At 38.4% G+C, this 17,292-nt stretch overlaps 1 protein-coding gene across 2 annotated transcripts in view; it reads right to left on the minus strand.

The window, feature by feature from the left end:
* Nucleotides 1–17,292, minus strand: part of LOC148063607 (ephrin type-A receptor 3-like) — a 106,922-nt gene that overhangs the window by 49,884 nt on the left and 39,746 nt on the right. For both annotated transcript variants that reach the window (XM_087811504.1, XM_087811503.1), the window contains exon 6: nt 1,364–1,519. In XM_087811504.1, the coding sequence (XP_087667630.1) occupies nt 1,364–1,519 (156 nt within the window). The remainder of the gene's footprint in view (nt 1–1,363; nt 1,520–17,292) is intronic.

Below are 17,292 nucleotides of genomic sequence, written 5' to 3' on the forward strand. Positions count from 1 at the left end.
TGAAAAGGACTTGAAACTCTTTTAAAAGCTGTAACTGGCTTAATATTTGAAGTACAGAGCTCTATTGTAGTTTAAAACCTTCCTTGGAATAAGTCGAAGAACACAAGCATATGCAATAATTATAAGGGAGTAGTGTTGTGTCATTTAATTAACAAATAATTGAAAGTAAATGTAATAAAAGCAACAACAAAACTGGTTCTAAAGTGAATACAGTACAATCTAGGGTACGAGCTGTAATCACACTAGGAGAGAAATTGCAAAAAACTATCGTAAAAATGGATCTAAGAAATGTTTTTCAGCTCTTGAACTATACATTAGTAAAGTATAATCAAGTTTACCACACTTTGAAATAGTAGTTGATTTTAACTCTAGTCTTACAATGACAGGTTTGGCTTCTCAAGTCTTGAGTTTGAAACATACGTTCTGGAGCTTCTGGTTGAATCAACATTAAGCAGACCAGGGTGATGGATGGAGATAAGCATTTCAAAATCAGAGTCCATGGTTCTTCTCGGTCAGGAATAAGGTGGGGAGCCTTCTATTTCTAAAGGATGAGTTTAAGTACGTCTGGATCTTGTTCATGAGTGAGGGAATGGAATGTAAGATCTACTGTCTGGGCTTCTCTGGGACCCGACCACCATAATTCTTGTCTTTAACTTCTTGCTCAAAAGTTTCTTATCGTTTCATCTGTTAATATTGGTTATAAATACATGTAAAAATACATTAATTTAATTATCATTATTCTCTTTTCAAGTTAAATACATTTCTAAGACAACTTTGACTTCATTTCCACAGATTCTCTTGTATTTTTCGGTCGACAGGACTTTAGATTTTATTTTAAAATGTGTGGAATCTCTCATTTTTATAGACAAGTTAACCTGAAACAAGACTGTAATTTTCCACTCGGCCCTCGTTGCTGACTTCGCACTTTTTTCAAATCACGACGCGGTCATTACGCTCTCAACCGCTTCTTTTCATCCCGTCATTTAAAACGACTGGTATTCATTCTGGCACCTCTGACCGGATCAATTCCCTTTTCGTTCCTCTCCTCCTTCTGCACGTCCTCAGAAACATAACAACCTTTTAGCGGCGCATGATCCGCGCCAGACGCACGTGTCAGCACTTTTATCTGCCGTTTGAACGGAGCCGCAACAAAAGGTTACGAGTAACCGGGAGTCTTCCATGCGTCGAAAATCCTCCCCGCGGTATACATTGCAAGTTAATGTAATATAGAATATAATCCAATATTCAGGACCTAAAGCCTGCTGTAGGATTTAAAGGTCTGGAGCAGCACGGTGTGAAATTAACTTTTTTTTCGTTCGGTGTGAGGGGCGGTCGATACGAGGACGCCGCCGGTGTCACTCACGAGTGCAGGGCATGGATCGCGGGTCGGCGTCGGCCCGGTGGAAGCCCCTCTCGCAGACGCACTCCGTGGCCTGGTCCTGAGGGGACGCGCTGTGGGCGGGGCACTTGGTACAGTAGGCGTCCGTGGCCGAGGCCTTGTAGGTCCCGGGTCTGCAGGCTGGAAAGCAGAGGAAGGAAAAGTTAGCGAGACGGAAGATGATTCGTGGAGAACGGCTTTAAAAAAAAAAAGATGTTTTATATTCCATAGATCATTTAAAAAAGATTTGCCAGGGAGGTGATGTATTGCTAAAGGACACCAGTGACGGCCCTGAAGCCCCGGATTGTTGAACTGGCCATAAATTTATGGCTGGATTTCTGCCAGAAATCTTTCTGCAGACGGAGTGACGACCATTTTATTTTATTGGAAGTCTGCGCCCTGATTCTGCCGCTGCCATCACTCTCTTCCGCCGGTCCATCTGGATGTCTCAGTGTTTTATAAAAGTAGACGATAAAACTTCAGAGTCGACTCATATTGTGATGAATAACTTTATTTTAAAACATGTCAACATATTTGTTTTCGGACCTTAAGGTCACCTTAACCCAGAGACAACACAAGGGATACCACTAACACATTTGTTTTCTGGCCTTTCAAGTCACCTTGACCCAGAGACAACACAAGGGATACCACAAACACATTTGTTTTCGGGCCTTTTCAGGTCACCTTAAGCCAGAGACAACACAAGGGATACCACCAACACATTTGTTTTTTGGCCTTTTGGGTCACCTTGACCCTGGTCTCGAAAAGCGCTATATAAATAAATATTACTTACTTACTTACTTGACCCAGAGACAACACAAGGGATACCACTAACACATTTGTTTTTGGGCCTTTCGGGTCACCTTGACCCAGAGACAACACAAGGGATACCACTAACACATTTGTTTTTGGGCCTTTCGGGTCACCTTGACCCAGAGACAACACAAGGGATACCACAAACACGTTTTTTTTCGGGCCTTCTGGTTACCTTGACCCAAAGACAACACAAGGGATACCACAAACACGTTTTTTTTCGGGCCTTCTGGTTACCTTGACCCAAAGACAACACAAGGGTAGCACAAACACATTTGTTTGCGGGCCTTTCGGGTCACCTTGATCCCAGAGACAACACAAGGGATACCACTAACACATTTGTTTTTGGGCCTTTCGGGTCACCTTGACCCAGAGACAACACAAGGGATACCACTCATACATATGTTTTCAGGCCTTCGGGTCATCTTGACCCTGACACAAAGATAAAAAATATATATAATTTTGAAAAGTGTGTTCAGAAAGTTTAAGAAAAGAGAGAAAACTCTGTTAAAACTTGTTAAAACAAACTCTGTTAAAAATTGTTAAAACAAAAAAAAACAATTAATAAAGAGAATTTGAAATAAACCAAGACTTTTATTTGAGAATAATTGGAAATCAAGTTGAGTTTTTAGGTAAAATGTTTATAACCAAACTTGTTCTGAGTCAGGAATCATAATATGAATTATATTTAATCAGAAGGAAACAAGAAAGAAAGAAAATAATATATATATATATATATAAAGTAATCTGAGAGTTTTTTTTGTGGCGAAGAAAAAAATGAATTAGTGAATCTCTGAATAAAATTTTAAAAAAGTCACCATAACCATTAAAAAATAACATTGTACTTGGTCCTCATTGGAAGCTGTCAGTACAACAGGACACAAGACATCGCGTGCGGCCGAGGTTTTGAGCTGATATCCTGTGACATCAAGTCTCTTTTGAACACGTCTGTAGCCCCTGAGCCCGGGGGGGTCGCACACCACAATAAACTGTCATTTACGTTACATAATCATGGAGGCGCACGTTACGATATCACCACGGTTACGGCGCCTCTTTTTATTAGTCGCCGTCCGCCGAAATACAACTGGGACTTTCCAATGATTTCCCTTTTGTCATCCCGGGGAGTAAAAAAAATGGAATTCCTGGCCCTTCCCTTTGGTGATCAGGGATGGATATAGATTCCACGTGTGTTTATTCATACGTTCCTGCGCCGGCGTCCTGGTCCTCGCCCGGTAAATACGCTTTCCAGGAGCTGGTGGCGGCGAAAGAATCAATGACGTGACAACATCCAGCAGGTGCTGATTGCATGTGTGTGTGTGTGTGTGTGTGTTTGTCGGTGAAGGTCACGGATTGAATCAACGTCGCCGAAAAAGCTTGTAAATGATCGCACTAATTCACACACACACACACACACACACACACACACACACACACACACGGTTCAGTAAACAAGAGGAAAAGGGAAAAGTGGCCTGAAAGTAGACCCATTGCTCACGGTTCGGGGGCGACTACCGGCGCCTCCACCTGGATGCGGCGCTCGCTCGCGTACAGACAGTATTTTTAGGCAAATCATTCATCATGTGGGAGCAAAGTCCACTAGCACAATCCCCCGAAGACTCCCGGGAACACTGAGAAAAAAAAAGGGATGAGGAAGCGGGACGCCGGAAAGAAAAGGTGAGCTAAGGTAGGGTGGAGAAGACGTGATTATCCTCCTGGGGTTTTTTCTTTTTTTTTCCCGCTCGCTGTCAGCTCGCCAGGTAACGGTGTGTATGTGTGAGTTCCTGCTCAATCCCCCCCCAACCCCCCCAAACTCCAACCAAAAAAAAAGGGTTTCATCCGGAGAGTCCTGGCGGCGGGACGGAGTGCACAAAAGAGACACACAGGGGGCGCCGTGCCAGCCCGGGGGCCTGGCGCTCGAACAAGAGCCCGATCTAAAACTTGGTGCAAAAAGTTGGCTGCTACAAGTAGAGCTTCCATCTCCAGCTCTTTTTTTTTTTCTTCTTCGATCTGGTTCCCACTTCCCAACTGCTCTCTTTCTCTTCTCCGCTACCTCCAGTCTGTTCGCCGGGGCCCCTCAGGATTTACAACTCGGAAGTAGTGAGACCATGTAAAACTGTATTTAGAATATTTTCACTATCTACAGACCAGGATCCATCTCTTACATCCACACAAAACTCTGCAGCAAGAATTCTGACCCGCTCTAGTAGGAGAACTCACATTTCCCAGATTCTTAAAACTCGTCACTGGCTGCCAGTTTCTTTCAAAGTCAAGTTTAAAATTCTGGTTCTTACTTTCAGATTCCATGGTCATAAAGACCTTTTTATTAGTGCAGACTTTTTCCTAATTTTCTCGGACTATTGTGTTTGTCTTATGTTGTCTTGGCCTTTTAGAGTTTTTAAATGTGTAGGTATTTTTAACTGTGTATTGTTTTGGATTTTTAAAGCACTTTGTGATCCTGGTCTAGAAAAGGCGCTTTATAAATAACTATTACTTACTTACTTTTAATTGCATTTTAGTGCCTGATGGTACTGTTAGCATGCTAGCAATGGTATGTGCTAGTAAACAATAGCAATCATGATAATACATGCTTAAAATTTAGAATTTATATATTTTATTAAAGTTAAACTGTGTAAGCAAATAGAAACAAACTTAAGTCCAAAAAATATCTCCTAAAACTTGATTGTTAACCATCATTCATACACACTCACACCAACAAGTTAGCGGGTATGCTAACCACTAAGCTACAGTGTGCCCTGATGTCATTTATTTCTTTAAATACCTAAAAATTGAAACGGCCAAAGTGCTCTTAAACTTATATTCACCATATTTACTTGAATATTGATATTAAAATGCACATTTTTCTTTTACAAATTATGACAGGATACACCATAGTAAACAAGGTAGCTTAATTAGCAGCTAAGTTAGCATAATGCATAACTGCACAGATAACTTTCTCAACTTTAAAAAAATAATTTTTAGGATGTAATTTTTCATGATGGGCCATTTTCAAGATAAATACATGTTCCATTATTAAGGGGAACAAATATATATATATATATATATATATATATATATATATATATATATATATATGTATATTTATAAATAAAACAGTGGGAAAAAAGTAAGATACAAACACGGCGAGACAATGTAGAAAATGGTTCTTTGCTAAAGGAGAAAATGTCTATTAAATATTGTTTTTTAAGACAAAATAAAATTAGTTTTTGCTTTAAGTAAAAGAGACGAAACAATACTTGTTTAAAAACACCTCAAACAAAAACTCTAGAAGTCGCTGAAGGGAAAATAAAAGCTCCAAACTTGACATTGGATTCTTTTAAAAAACTCTCTTTTTTAACGTTTTTATTTCAAGTTCCATGAATAAACAAACCCTAAATCCTCTGGAGCCAGAAACGTTTGCTTGAAGCTGTCGAGTCACAATAACTGGTCGAAGCTGCTCGATGGGATTTCAAAACGTTCTCACCAGGATTTCTTATCGACGCCAACGGGTGTTTTAATCGGCGGAGGCGTGTCTGCTCCAAAAACAAAGATTGGCTTCAGTTTCAGTGTCTCATTAAAAATGCATGTGTTCACCAGAGAGAGTGTGTATTCATGCCAATCGATAGCTCTTAGATATGATACACTCCTGCAACTCAACACACACGGATGAGAAGGGAATAGTTCAGCTGTCGCACGCTCGGTTACTTTAATTAAAACACTCATTACTACTTTGTATATTTATTTATTTCTCTTTTAATGTAAAACTAATGGGTTTTTTCTTCCTTTATTATCACATAAAATAACTACTGCTTTGCTATATATTGCTATTCTGTATGTATTTGATTTTCCATTTATACTAGTATCAAATGTGAACTTAAATATAAAAATAATTCCATTTAAAATGTCATTTTTTTCAGATATTCTTGGCTATATTTCTGAAAAATATATGAAATATTTGTTATTTTTCTATCGACTATTATCAGTATTGCTGTCATATTGAACTTTTTCGTTTTCTAACATCAAATGTAAAATAAACCAAAAAAACAATTCCTTTTAACACATACTTTTTACATTTTTTTAAGATATTCTTGGATATTTATTTTTAAAGAATATAAACAACATTTAAAATGTTTATATTAACTTCTGTTACTTCTGTCATTAAAGGTATTGCATTTTCCATGTATTTTTATTTTAAACTTCTAAACTGAAGCCATATTATTTCAAATATATATTCATAACATGTTATATATATTTAAGATTTGGTAAAACGCAGAGAAATATTAATTTAATATATTATTATATACTTAAAATTATCTGTATTTGTTTTAATTAATTTAAGTTAAAGACGACACGGTGGCTTGATATGAGGTCTAGAAAGTTTAAGAGTTTATATAAAAATATTAAATATTTAAAAAGGGATTTTAAATTGTAACAATGCTACTGAAAAAATTAACTATTTTTTATATATATATATATATATATATATATATATATATATATTTATATTATATAATTCTAATATGGTGGATTTAAATGTAAATTTTCTTAAATATCATCTTAACTGTGAATATAAAAATTCAAAAAATTAATACAATTAAATTAGCAAAATATCAAATGAGTATCTAAATTCAATAAAAAATAACAATAAATAAAAATTGTCCGGTAAATACACAAAATTTGAGTCAAAGTCAAAGCCCATAGGAAACATCTGGACCCATTTTTTACTAAACATAACCAGCAATATATTTGTTTTATAACATGTTTTTTCATTGTGTACTGCAACAATTAAAGTTCCGATATCAGCAATTAAAACCTCGTACTTTAAATCAAATCCCCTAAAAAAAATCCCTCCCATCCTGTAACCAGCAGACCCTCTGAGCGCCGCGTTAAAAACCCTGGTTTCGAGCCGATTTAAAGGACACTGGTCAGTAGGAGTGAAGCGTCGAGCACCACCAGCTGTAGCAATAAAGAGGATAAAACTGGAGTGAGTCGGTGAGTGAACGGGGGGTAGATTGAGTATTTGTTCGGGCGCATGTGTGTGTTCCTTTGTGGAGGAAGATGTGTAAAGCTTGCTGGCTCCTGGGAGATGAGCTCTATAATGGTGACCATGGCAACAGGCTTTCAAGATGGAACCCTCTTCGTACCCCTTGAGTGCCACGGCTCCTGAAGCACAGTAGCAGCCTGTGTGTGCATGTGTGCGTGTGTGTGTGTGCGTGCATGTGTGTGTCGCACGGGCGATCCAGGCATTAGTTGAGGCCAGCTACTTAAAAATTGATACATCAAGCATCGCTGGAGAAATGTGACGAGATTGAATGCGACGCTCTTCGCGGCCACCAGGGTCACATCTGTAGCCGCTCGTGTGTTTGTGCTGCTGTGTACACGCCCGTAAAAACATGCTCACAGTTGACTTGACATGTCCTAACGCCAAACAAACTCAAGGAAACGGTGCGTCACCGCCGGAGGACGGGAACTCGAATCAATGCAGGCCGATGGACTTTCTAGAAATGGATTAGTGACGTTTACCAACAGTCGGCCGCCGGTCATAATATTGATATTTATGTTAAAAATACATCATCTGTTCATGTAGGAAAGATTCAAACAAGTCAATTCTAAATTTAATGATTGATTTGGAGCAGCGGTGTTCCTCAGAGCTCTGATCTTGGGTCCCTGCTTCTTCAAATTGAAACCAAAGGCTGTTTTGCATTATTCGAGGGTGGGAAACTCATTTTGTCTTTTTGTTTTTTTCTTGTTTTTGATGCACATATGTGTTGCTTTAAAACGAACACATTTGCTTTGCAAGTGTGTCTTGAATGGAATGTGATGTACCACTCATTTCATAATAATAATGATACAAATCCAAATATTTTGAATGATATAAGGAAAGAGTTGTGTTTTTTATTGAATATAAGATTGAAAACAAATGATTTATTATTATTAAATGTTAACTAATATTTAATATAGTTATTATCTGAGAATAATCATGTCTCATGATAAAGACATTTAATTATCACAAAAAATATGATGTATACTTTTTTGAAATTCAAGATATATTTATAAAAAGTATAAGAGATGTTTTGTATTTAATTGGTCAATATTTCCATCTTGAACTTAACATGAAAATATTTGCTTCAATAAAATTAAAGATATAAAGACAAAGATTTATGTTGCGTTTAGTTTATATGGTAACAAATGTATCAAGAAGGACAGTAGGAACTTGTTTTAATAGAAAATCATTGGAAATGAAACCATTATACTTTTTGTTGGACAAATAAAGTCATTATTATATTTAAAGTGGATTTACATTCGTTTTTGGCATTTTTTGTGGTATTTTTTTTTATAAACTTGACGAAGTGAGAATGACTGATAACGTATTCATGTATAAAACAGTTTTCAGTAAATAGGAATAAAGTTGTCTCAAGCTCTTCTCATAAAAAACCTTGGAGATGTTAAAATAGTGGTGTGAGCCACAGTCAATCTAATCTAATCTGCTCAAGGGCTACAATTGACCCCCAGTTTTAGAGCAAGTGAGGGGGAGTGTGTGTGTGTGTGGGGTGTGATGTAATACTCATGTCATGATAATAATAATGATACAAATCCAAATATTTTGAATGATAAAACGAAAGAGTTGTGTTTTTTATTGAATATAAGATTGAAAACAAATGATTTATTATTATTAAATGTATTATTTAATATAGTTATTATCTGAGAATAATGATGTCTCACGATAGACAGTTATGTATCACTAAAAATGCTTTTTTTTTATTTATAATTATAAAAAGTAAAAGAGATGTTTTGTATTTAATTGGTCAGATTTATGTTGCGTTTAGTTTATATGATAACAAATCATCAAGAAGGACAGTAGGAACTTTTTTTTTTAAGAAAATCATTGGAAATGAAACCATTATACTTTTTTTTGACAAATAAATTCATTAGTATATTTAAAGTGGATTTACCTTTTGTTTTCGGTTTTGTTTTTTTAGGGTAATAAGAGGTTTAAGAAAAAAGTGTATTTTTAATAAACTTGACAAAGTGAGAATGACTGATAATGTCTTCACGTAGAAAACTGTTTTTATTGTATAGGAATAAATTTGTCTCAGTAGCTTCTCATAAATAAAAACCTTGGTGATGTTTAGCCAGTTTTGTGTGTCAATCTAATCTAATCTAATCTAATCTAATTTGCTCAAGGGCTACAATTGGCCCCCAGTTTTAGAGCAAGTGAGGGTGAGTGTGTGTGTGTGTGTGTGTGTGTTTGTGAGTGTTTCTGTGGCTTGTGTGGAATTGAGACGTCAGCACTAGAGTCCTGCCTCCTGCAGAGACTTCCCTCTAATCCTTAATCTTCGCTCATAACTCTCTAAAACACCTTAATGCTGCCATTACTTCTAATCCTGAGACGTGGTTTCCATGTCTTCCTGCTGAGAGATCAGAGGGACCACAAGTTGTCAGCAGAGAAGGAATAAAAGATGCTGGACTCACATGCTTCACCGCTTGAAAGACCGAAAAAAAAAAGAGAAAAAGTCAAGTAGAAGTCAAAAAAATCGATGGGAGCGACGCATATACGTTGTTCTAATTGACACTTGTGGACAGACCCCCCGCTGGGCTCCTGTCATCCACACAGAGACGGCTCCGGATACCAAATGGTTCATGATGTCCAGTACATGAAGCACATGAGTGGACTTTCTGATCCACTCCGTCCTCTGGACGCCGGCCAATTACCGCGCTCGGCCGAGAGGAACCGCGGGACGGATCCTTCTCCCTCTTCCTCTTTTCCGTCCATCCTCGTCCTCCATCCATCACTCCGCCGTGCCCTTCCGTCTTGTCTCCTCCTATTTTCCCGCCCGTCTGTCTGTCTCGCTTTTACGTCTGTTTATGTATGTGAGTCTTATTTCCCAGAGGGCCGTCTGTCATATGTTGACCCTGACCTTCTCCAGAGCTCCTGCACAAATATTTACTCTCTCGCTCGCGCAACCCCTTGTCATCGAGTCCAGGACCCAGAGATCCACTTTCAGCGCAATTAATACACCTTTTTCTGCCGGTAACACGAGCTCACGGCGCTCTCGTTCAGAGGTGTTTATCCCGCTCGCCGAAAAACAGAATAAATAGATACCAGGTGCTTGTACCAGGGGTCGGAGGTGAGGGACGGGCAAAGACAGGAAGAAAAGAAAAAAAGGGTTGCGACAGGTCTAAGGAGGGAAGTCTTTCGCGAGTTTGTTTCGCAGACTGAATAAGTTATTTCTCTGTCCTGTCGGTCTTGCTTTCAAAATATAAAGAGTCAAAGCGTCTTTGAAAAGCAACACCATTGTAAAGATTTTATTTTTTATTTTGGAGGGATTTGAGCTACCGTGAGTTATATATATATTAATATTTATGTTAAATATACATCATCTGTTTATGTACAAAAGATTTAAATAAGTCAACTTTTAATTAAATGCTTGATGCCAGCAGCGGTGTACCTCAAAGCTCTGATCTTGGGCCCCCCTACTTCTTCAAATTGATTTCTAAAACAAAGGCTGTTTGGCTTATTTGAGGTTGAAAAACTCATTTTGTCTTTTTGTTTTTCTGTGTTTGACGCCCCAGTTGTAAAGTCGAGGTGTTTATCGTGGGACTTAAAATAGAATAAATAGATTCGAAGTGCTTGTATGAGAGGTCTGTTCTGTCTGTCCTGCTTTTAAAATATAAAGAGTCAAAACGTCTTTGAAAAGCAACACTAGATTTAAACAAGTAAACTTTAAATTAAATGATTGATGCCAGCAGCAATTTTGAGCAGCGGTGTTCCTCAGAGCTCTGATCTTGGGTCTCTACTTCTGCAAATTGATTTCTAAACCAAAGGCTGTTGAGGGGTGGAACAAAGACTCAAAACGTCTTTGAAAAGCAACACTATTGTAAAGTTAGTATTGTAAATTGTTGTTTTTTTTCTTTTTTTTATTCTGAAGGGATTTGAGCTGCCATGAGTTATATCGTATAAATTCAGGTCAAATAGGAAAAGACAATGGAGACATCTTCAAAGTGTCAAATTTTGCAGAAATTTAAATTTAATTTCGTTAAAATCATACACATTATGATATCGTAGAAGTCGCCTTCACCCAATTAACTATTTCTAACTATCATTTGCTTAAAATAACTGAACCAACAGCCTTCACACTCCATCCTATTTTAGTCATTCAGGTTTTTTTCCCCCCCGAGTCCCAAGTGACACTGTTTTTTTGCATCCTTATAAACAAGTGCTTTATTTTTTAGGTTTAATTGTATCTGCTGGAGTCCAAACCTTCCACGTCCGTCTCTATATAATGCAATTACTGTCATACTGGTGGAGACCGTATGGAGGTTATTTTTACTCTCATCCTATATGTGTGGAGTCATTTGACGGCGGAAACTTTTGGTTAAAAAATAAAGATTTGTTGGTGAGGTCCGAAGATTATCTTTGGAAATTTAGCTTCCCTTATGTTGAAAATGTGGCACTTAATATGGAATTACATCCATCCTTTGAGTGGAAGTTGATAATATTTTTTTGTGTAAAGTAACAATGTTTATACTAAAGACAACCTTTGATTTTTTATTTAACCCAAAACCACTATCGTTGCTCATAGTTGTACTGTAACATCTCATGGGTACCACGACCCCTCAGGACCATCCCTCTTCTGACCCCATTTCTAACGTAGAGTTAGCAAGGTTTTGACCTCGACATCACAAATAAGGTTCATTGGTTTGTAGAAATGCTGGAATTTGTGATGTAATACTTTAACCCAAGTGTCTGCAATTAACTTACGTATAGGAGCCACATTTAAAAGTGACGTCACCGGAAATAAATATGATACCAACCCTTGAAAAAGAAAAAAAGGACAAAATGAATTGCAGTGAAATTATATTTAAAAAACACCAGATGTTTGATGTTTTTTTTTTTTATGTATTTTGATATTTACTTTATCAGAAAAGAACTATGAAAAACAATGTATTTTGATTTTTGTTTTAAAATTAATTTTGTCAAGACATATTGACAGTAAAAAAAACTTCTAGTGAGAGGTTAAAAACTTCTATATAAAATGCTGAGTTAGCTATTCATGTCTACATTATCAGGAAGTGCTGCATCTATATAGTAAATACTTATCATACTTGCATAGGTCTATCAAAACTAGGGTTGTTATAATACTAACATTTTCAACTAAGTACTGAGGAGAATACTCAATATGCAATCAAATTTGCGATACCACAAGGAAAACAAAAAAGTTCTTAAAATTTTAAAGAATAGTTAAAAATTTTGTAGAAAAATGTAAAACTTATAACACTACACACTTGTAAACTAAACTCATGTAACAACTAACGCAACCACACGTTAAATATTTATAATGTATTTATAATAATTTAAAAATAAGTCACCCAAAAGGAAACTAAGTAACAAATTGTAGTAGTAACTATAACATCAAGTTTTCGATCATTTCGAGAGTTTTGATTATTGTATTGCGATACAACATTTTACTATTAATGCTGTTTTCGCGTGTCGCTACTTTTGAATCCCCTCGTGCGACACCATCTCAACCCCTTAGGCAACAAGACTTATTGCGTCACACACGTCGAACACAAAGACGCGTAAAACAAATCGAACGCACACTTCACGTGGCCCCGGACACACACGAACACACACAAACACACACAAACACACACGAACACACCAGGGAAGTTAAGTTCGGCGCCGCGTGACCAGCATCCCGTACGAAGCAGCAGAAGAAGAAGAAGAAGAACACCTCCTCCTCTCCTCCTCTCCTCCTCTCCTCCTCTCCTCCTCTCCTCGCCCACGTTATTTTCAGTTCATCACTTTCAATAATTCATCCTCACAGGGCGGAGGAGGATAAGAGCGCGAGCGCCTTCTTCTCCGTGTCATCCAGACATAAACACACACACACAGATGGACCTGTCAAGTGGAAGGCCATGTTCTCGCCGTCTTTCATCCGTGGGAGGGCAGCCACCAACCTGGTCACAACAAATGGATTGCCGCGCTTCCTCTCGAACCCCCACAAATAAATTGATGTCATAAAACAATCTTTGCAACTAGACATGTCTGAGGACAACGGGGAATGAATGCATGTCGTTGTTTTTTTTTGTTTTTTTTATGGACCCCAAAGATGGTGCCCTTGTGTTCCTTCCTGTCATCAGAGTGGGGGGTCACGGATGAAACACTGATGAGGAAATTGATGCTGTGGCTGAAGATCTTTTCATCTACGACACCAAGATCAATGAAACAATTCCAGGGATTGCTGTGTTTTCTTATAGCGGAAAGGCGGCGACAATACTATGTTAGTTTCTGTCGGAGGTTTTTAAACTCTCCCTAAAAAAAAAAAATTAAATTAAATTAAATTTGACTAAAATACAGTGACTTGTGGCATAACAGTTGTTTTTCAAAACAATTAAAAATGTTAATTAACTTATGAAGTAATTACATTTCTTACTTTTATGATGCGATTAATTGCGATTATTAAATTAAAGTCACACTTAGTTATATTTTTAAATCGGATGTATCCCATTTTAATCTGTAACTTTTAGTTCATCAGTTTACTTTTAGTCAAAAAATTTTTTATGTGTTGGTCTTTATGTGAGTTTTCGGTATGAAAACAGTGGTCAGTCACACTTTACTGGACAGTGATTGGTCTGGTGAATCATATACTTGTTTTTTTTATGTATTATGTCACAGTACTTTATATAGAGATGATATTTTATTTGTATTTAACATTGATTTAGAGGGTGTCCTAACTTTTTTCAAGGAGGGCCACATTTGACGAAGAGATTTATAGCGGGGGCCAAATATAAACAAAGCATCTAACCAAGAGTTATTTAATTTATAGGTTACAATTGAAACTAATCTGACCATCTTCAATGAAACTATCTAAAAGGAGGTAAACACAGGTTTGAAGATGCACAACTCAACAATCATCATTGAAATGTTTTTATCTGAACCAGAAATTGATCAAAAACAAACTTTAGCTTTTTGCAGAAAAAAGTACACAAAAGATTCCTTAGATTTGTCCTTACCATTCGTTGAGTGAAGAAACTTCTTGTCATTTTCCAGTTTCCTTCTGATAGCATGAGCTACTGCTAGCTTAGCTACGACCACAACTCTCATTAGCATCATATGGCGGTGCAGAAAATCTACTTTTATAACCTTATATTTCGGTGGAATAAATGCTAATAAAGCTAGCATATGCGACACAAAGTTCTTCAAGGACAGAAAAAAGACAATTTGTGTCATTTTTCCGTTTGTGCGACGTATTAAAAGTTTTATTTAAAACCTATTTTTAAACTCCCTGGTTAAATAACACAGTTCATAATGGAACACGCGGGCGACATTAAAATATAGATCAATTCATCGCTGTTTAATAATGGATTCAACTTTAATTCAAATCTGTCACTTCATAGTATGTAAGTGCAGGTGAAACAACAACAAAAACTCCCGTCCACTGGATCGTGTCGAAGCTTGATCTCGGCGGCGGAACTTTAGCTGCAGCTGTTCTGCATAAGAAAGTATCTACAAATTGGACTTTGAGCGTGACTACACGGCGACGTCATGTTTGGAGCCGGCGTCTGTGCAACAACGCTCCAATCAGTCTGACGGAATGATCGTACATCTGGAAGCCATCCATGCCGTCAAAAGAGAGAGGTGGGGTACGAGGTGCGGGGGGGGGTAAGTGGAAGGGTCAATGGCTGTTTTCCTGTTCCTGTGTTTCCTGCAGACCCGCTGGTGTTTCTGCATCCATTAGATCTTAACTAGAGCAAACCCGACTCTGACTCGACACCGTAGCCGCTGTTACGAACGCCGACTTTTTCCTCATCGCATGTTTATCCCAAAATGGAGCTGCACGGCATACCAAACACAGCCAATTAATGTCAAGTGTACCCAGAGGAGACCGCCCGCCGCACCTCCGGGTCCGCTGGGGGAATAGTTCTATATGAGGACTCGGGGAAAACGCACATTAACGGCTTCTCAGCTTTGGCCTGTTTTTTCCTCCCCTCTTTTGTTCACAGTTGCTCCGGCGGGCCCCGGCACACCGGCCGGTCCTCCGGCCCCCGAGGCGATGTGGTGGCTAACACCTCTTTTGTGCAAACATCACATCGCGGAGCTAACGTTGCTCTGGGGCGTCGCAGCCAGTCATTCGTTCTGGCTACGTGCTAGCGCTGTAGAAAGACATTATCTGGGTCAGTGCAGTGCAGACAGGGACTGTAGTGTCTGAGGACTCTCCGAGCATGTGATTTCACGTGTAATTTATTCACAAAAGAAGGGGAAATGAGAGAGGGAGAATTACAGTAAAGGTGGAGAAAGGACACATTTTAATAACAGATGAAGGAAAGAACAGACCGGGGACTTTAAACAGACCCTCAAATTATCGCTCGTCCCGAGGCCAACAGCAACTGTGTCGGCGTCTTAATTACCTCTGCCAAGGACGTTATAAAGCTTTGTCTGTCGTTTATTCTCCAAAAACTTCTAAACACACTTCAGTGGATTTCAAAGAAACCTGCTTGAGATTCAGTCATTCAGGTTTTGAAGCGGCTTCTTTCAGAGCAGTTGGGGAGACAAAACAATGAAATGAATAAAATAAATCAACCTTCGTGTGATGGTTTATTCACTGTTGTTTTGGGGTCGCTGCACTTGGTGGAGACTCAAAGCTAGTGCTAGCTCGGGAAGTGAATAAATATCTCAAAATTCCTTTGTTTTCATTTTTCTCTGGGAATACGAAGAACTGTTGGAGTATAAGTGAGTTAAAGTGATACAATTCAAATGGCATTGTTTTAATCGACCTTGTGTCCACCGATTATTTACAGTAATCCGTCTCTTTTTGGAGTTAAATTTAGAAATGTATATCAATACGATGGTCGCGAAATGGGCGCCATTTTTGTCGTCCAAAAATACACACTTAACAACAACCAAATACCTTCATACTGCTCTTCTGTAATGTTTCTCTTGTATTGTAGCCTTGACAAGAGGAATTGTTCAGAAAGAAACTATATTTTAAGCTTGTTTGTAGCAGAAGCTGAAATGCTAACATGCTACACAGACAGGGAACACTATCCTGAGCACTTCCAGTGTAGACAGTACACTCTAGTGTGTCTTTGTGGACGACCAAAATGCACATACGTTTCTCCCTAGATCTCTAAAAAGGAACAGATTACTCTGGAAATAATCTCAACACTTGACGTTTGAATTTGAACTATCACTTTAAGACATGATGCGTTTAACAAACTATTGGACCATCTTGTTGCAGAGAAACCTCCCAATGAATACATTTCTATGTTTGTTTTTTTGCCAACCGTGCTATTTTATTCTTGCTCTTTACTATCTAGAGGTCGGTCCATGATATTAATGCAGAAAAAACGTTGGCGACCACTTGAAATACCTCAAAATAGATCTTAAAACATGCTTTAAACAGAAACTTTTTCTTAACCCTATTGTTGACTTTGGTTTGTTTCCATTGATCATTTGCAGTTTAGCAAGTTCATACATTCATTTTCTACCGCGTTATCCCTTATGGGGGTCGCGGGTGACTGTAGTCTATCCCAGTGTCATTTTGCGAGAGGCAGGGGACACCCCCTCATACCCCAAGTTCTCAATCAACGTCCGTATGTTTTTGGACTGTGGGAGGAAACCGGAGTTCCCGGAGTAAACCCATGCAACACGGGGAGAACATAACCCCCGCCGGGTTTAGCAAGTTAATGTTTTCAAAATGAATGCAGACGATCTCTTCCTTGTCGATCAGACTATAACGCACACAATTGTGCATAATCTTCCCATAAACTCTACACTTAACTCGCCTGAACAGAACCACACAACCATTAAACACCCGCCGTACGGTGGAGTCTAGTTAAAAAGACGACGACGGATGGTTATAGCGGGCGATGTAAAGGTTGTTAGCGACAGTCACCGGAGGACGGATCGCTGTCGTTTTCTTGGCTCCCGGTGTATCTTGTCCTTTAGGAACATCTGTCTGGTAATAACAACCTGATGCTTCCGCGGCTTATCGTTCTAATTCCTGCGAAACAAACACACAAAAGGCGTTCACGACACAAGGAAATCCATCAGCGCTCGAGTGGACCCGCACCTCCACGCTCTCCAGCTCCCCGAGCTG

The sequence above is a fragment of the Callionymus lyra genome, chromosome 16 (assembly GCF_982586985.1).
Source record: "Callionymus lyra chromosome 16, fCalLyr1.hap1.1, whole genome shotgun sequence".
Taxonomy (NCBI): Eukaryota; Metazoa; Chordata; class Actinopteri; order Syngnathiformes; family Callionymidae; genus Callionymus; species Callionymus lyra.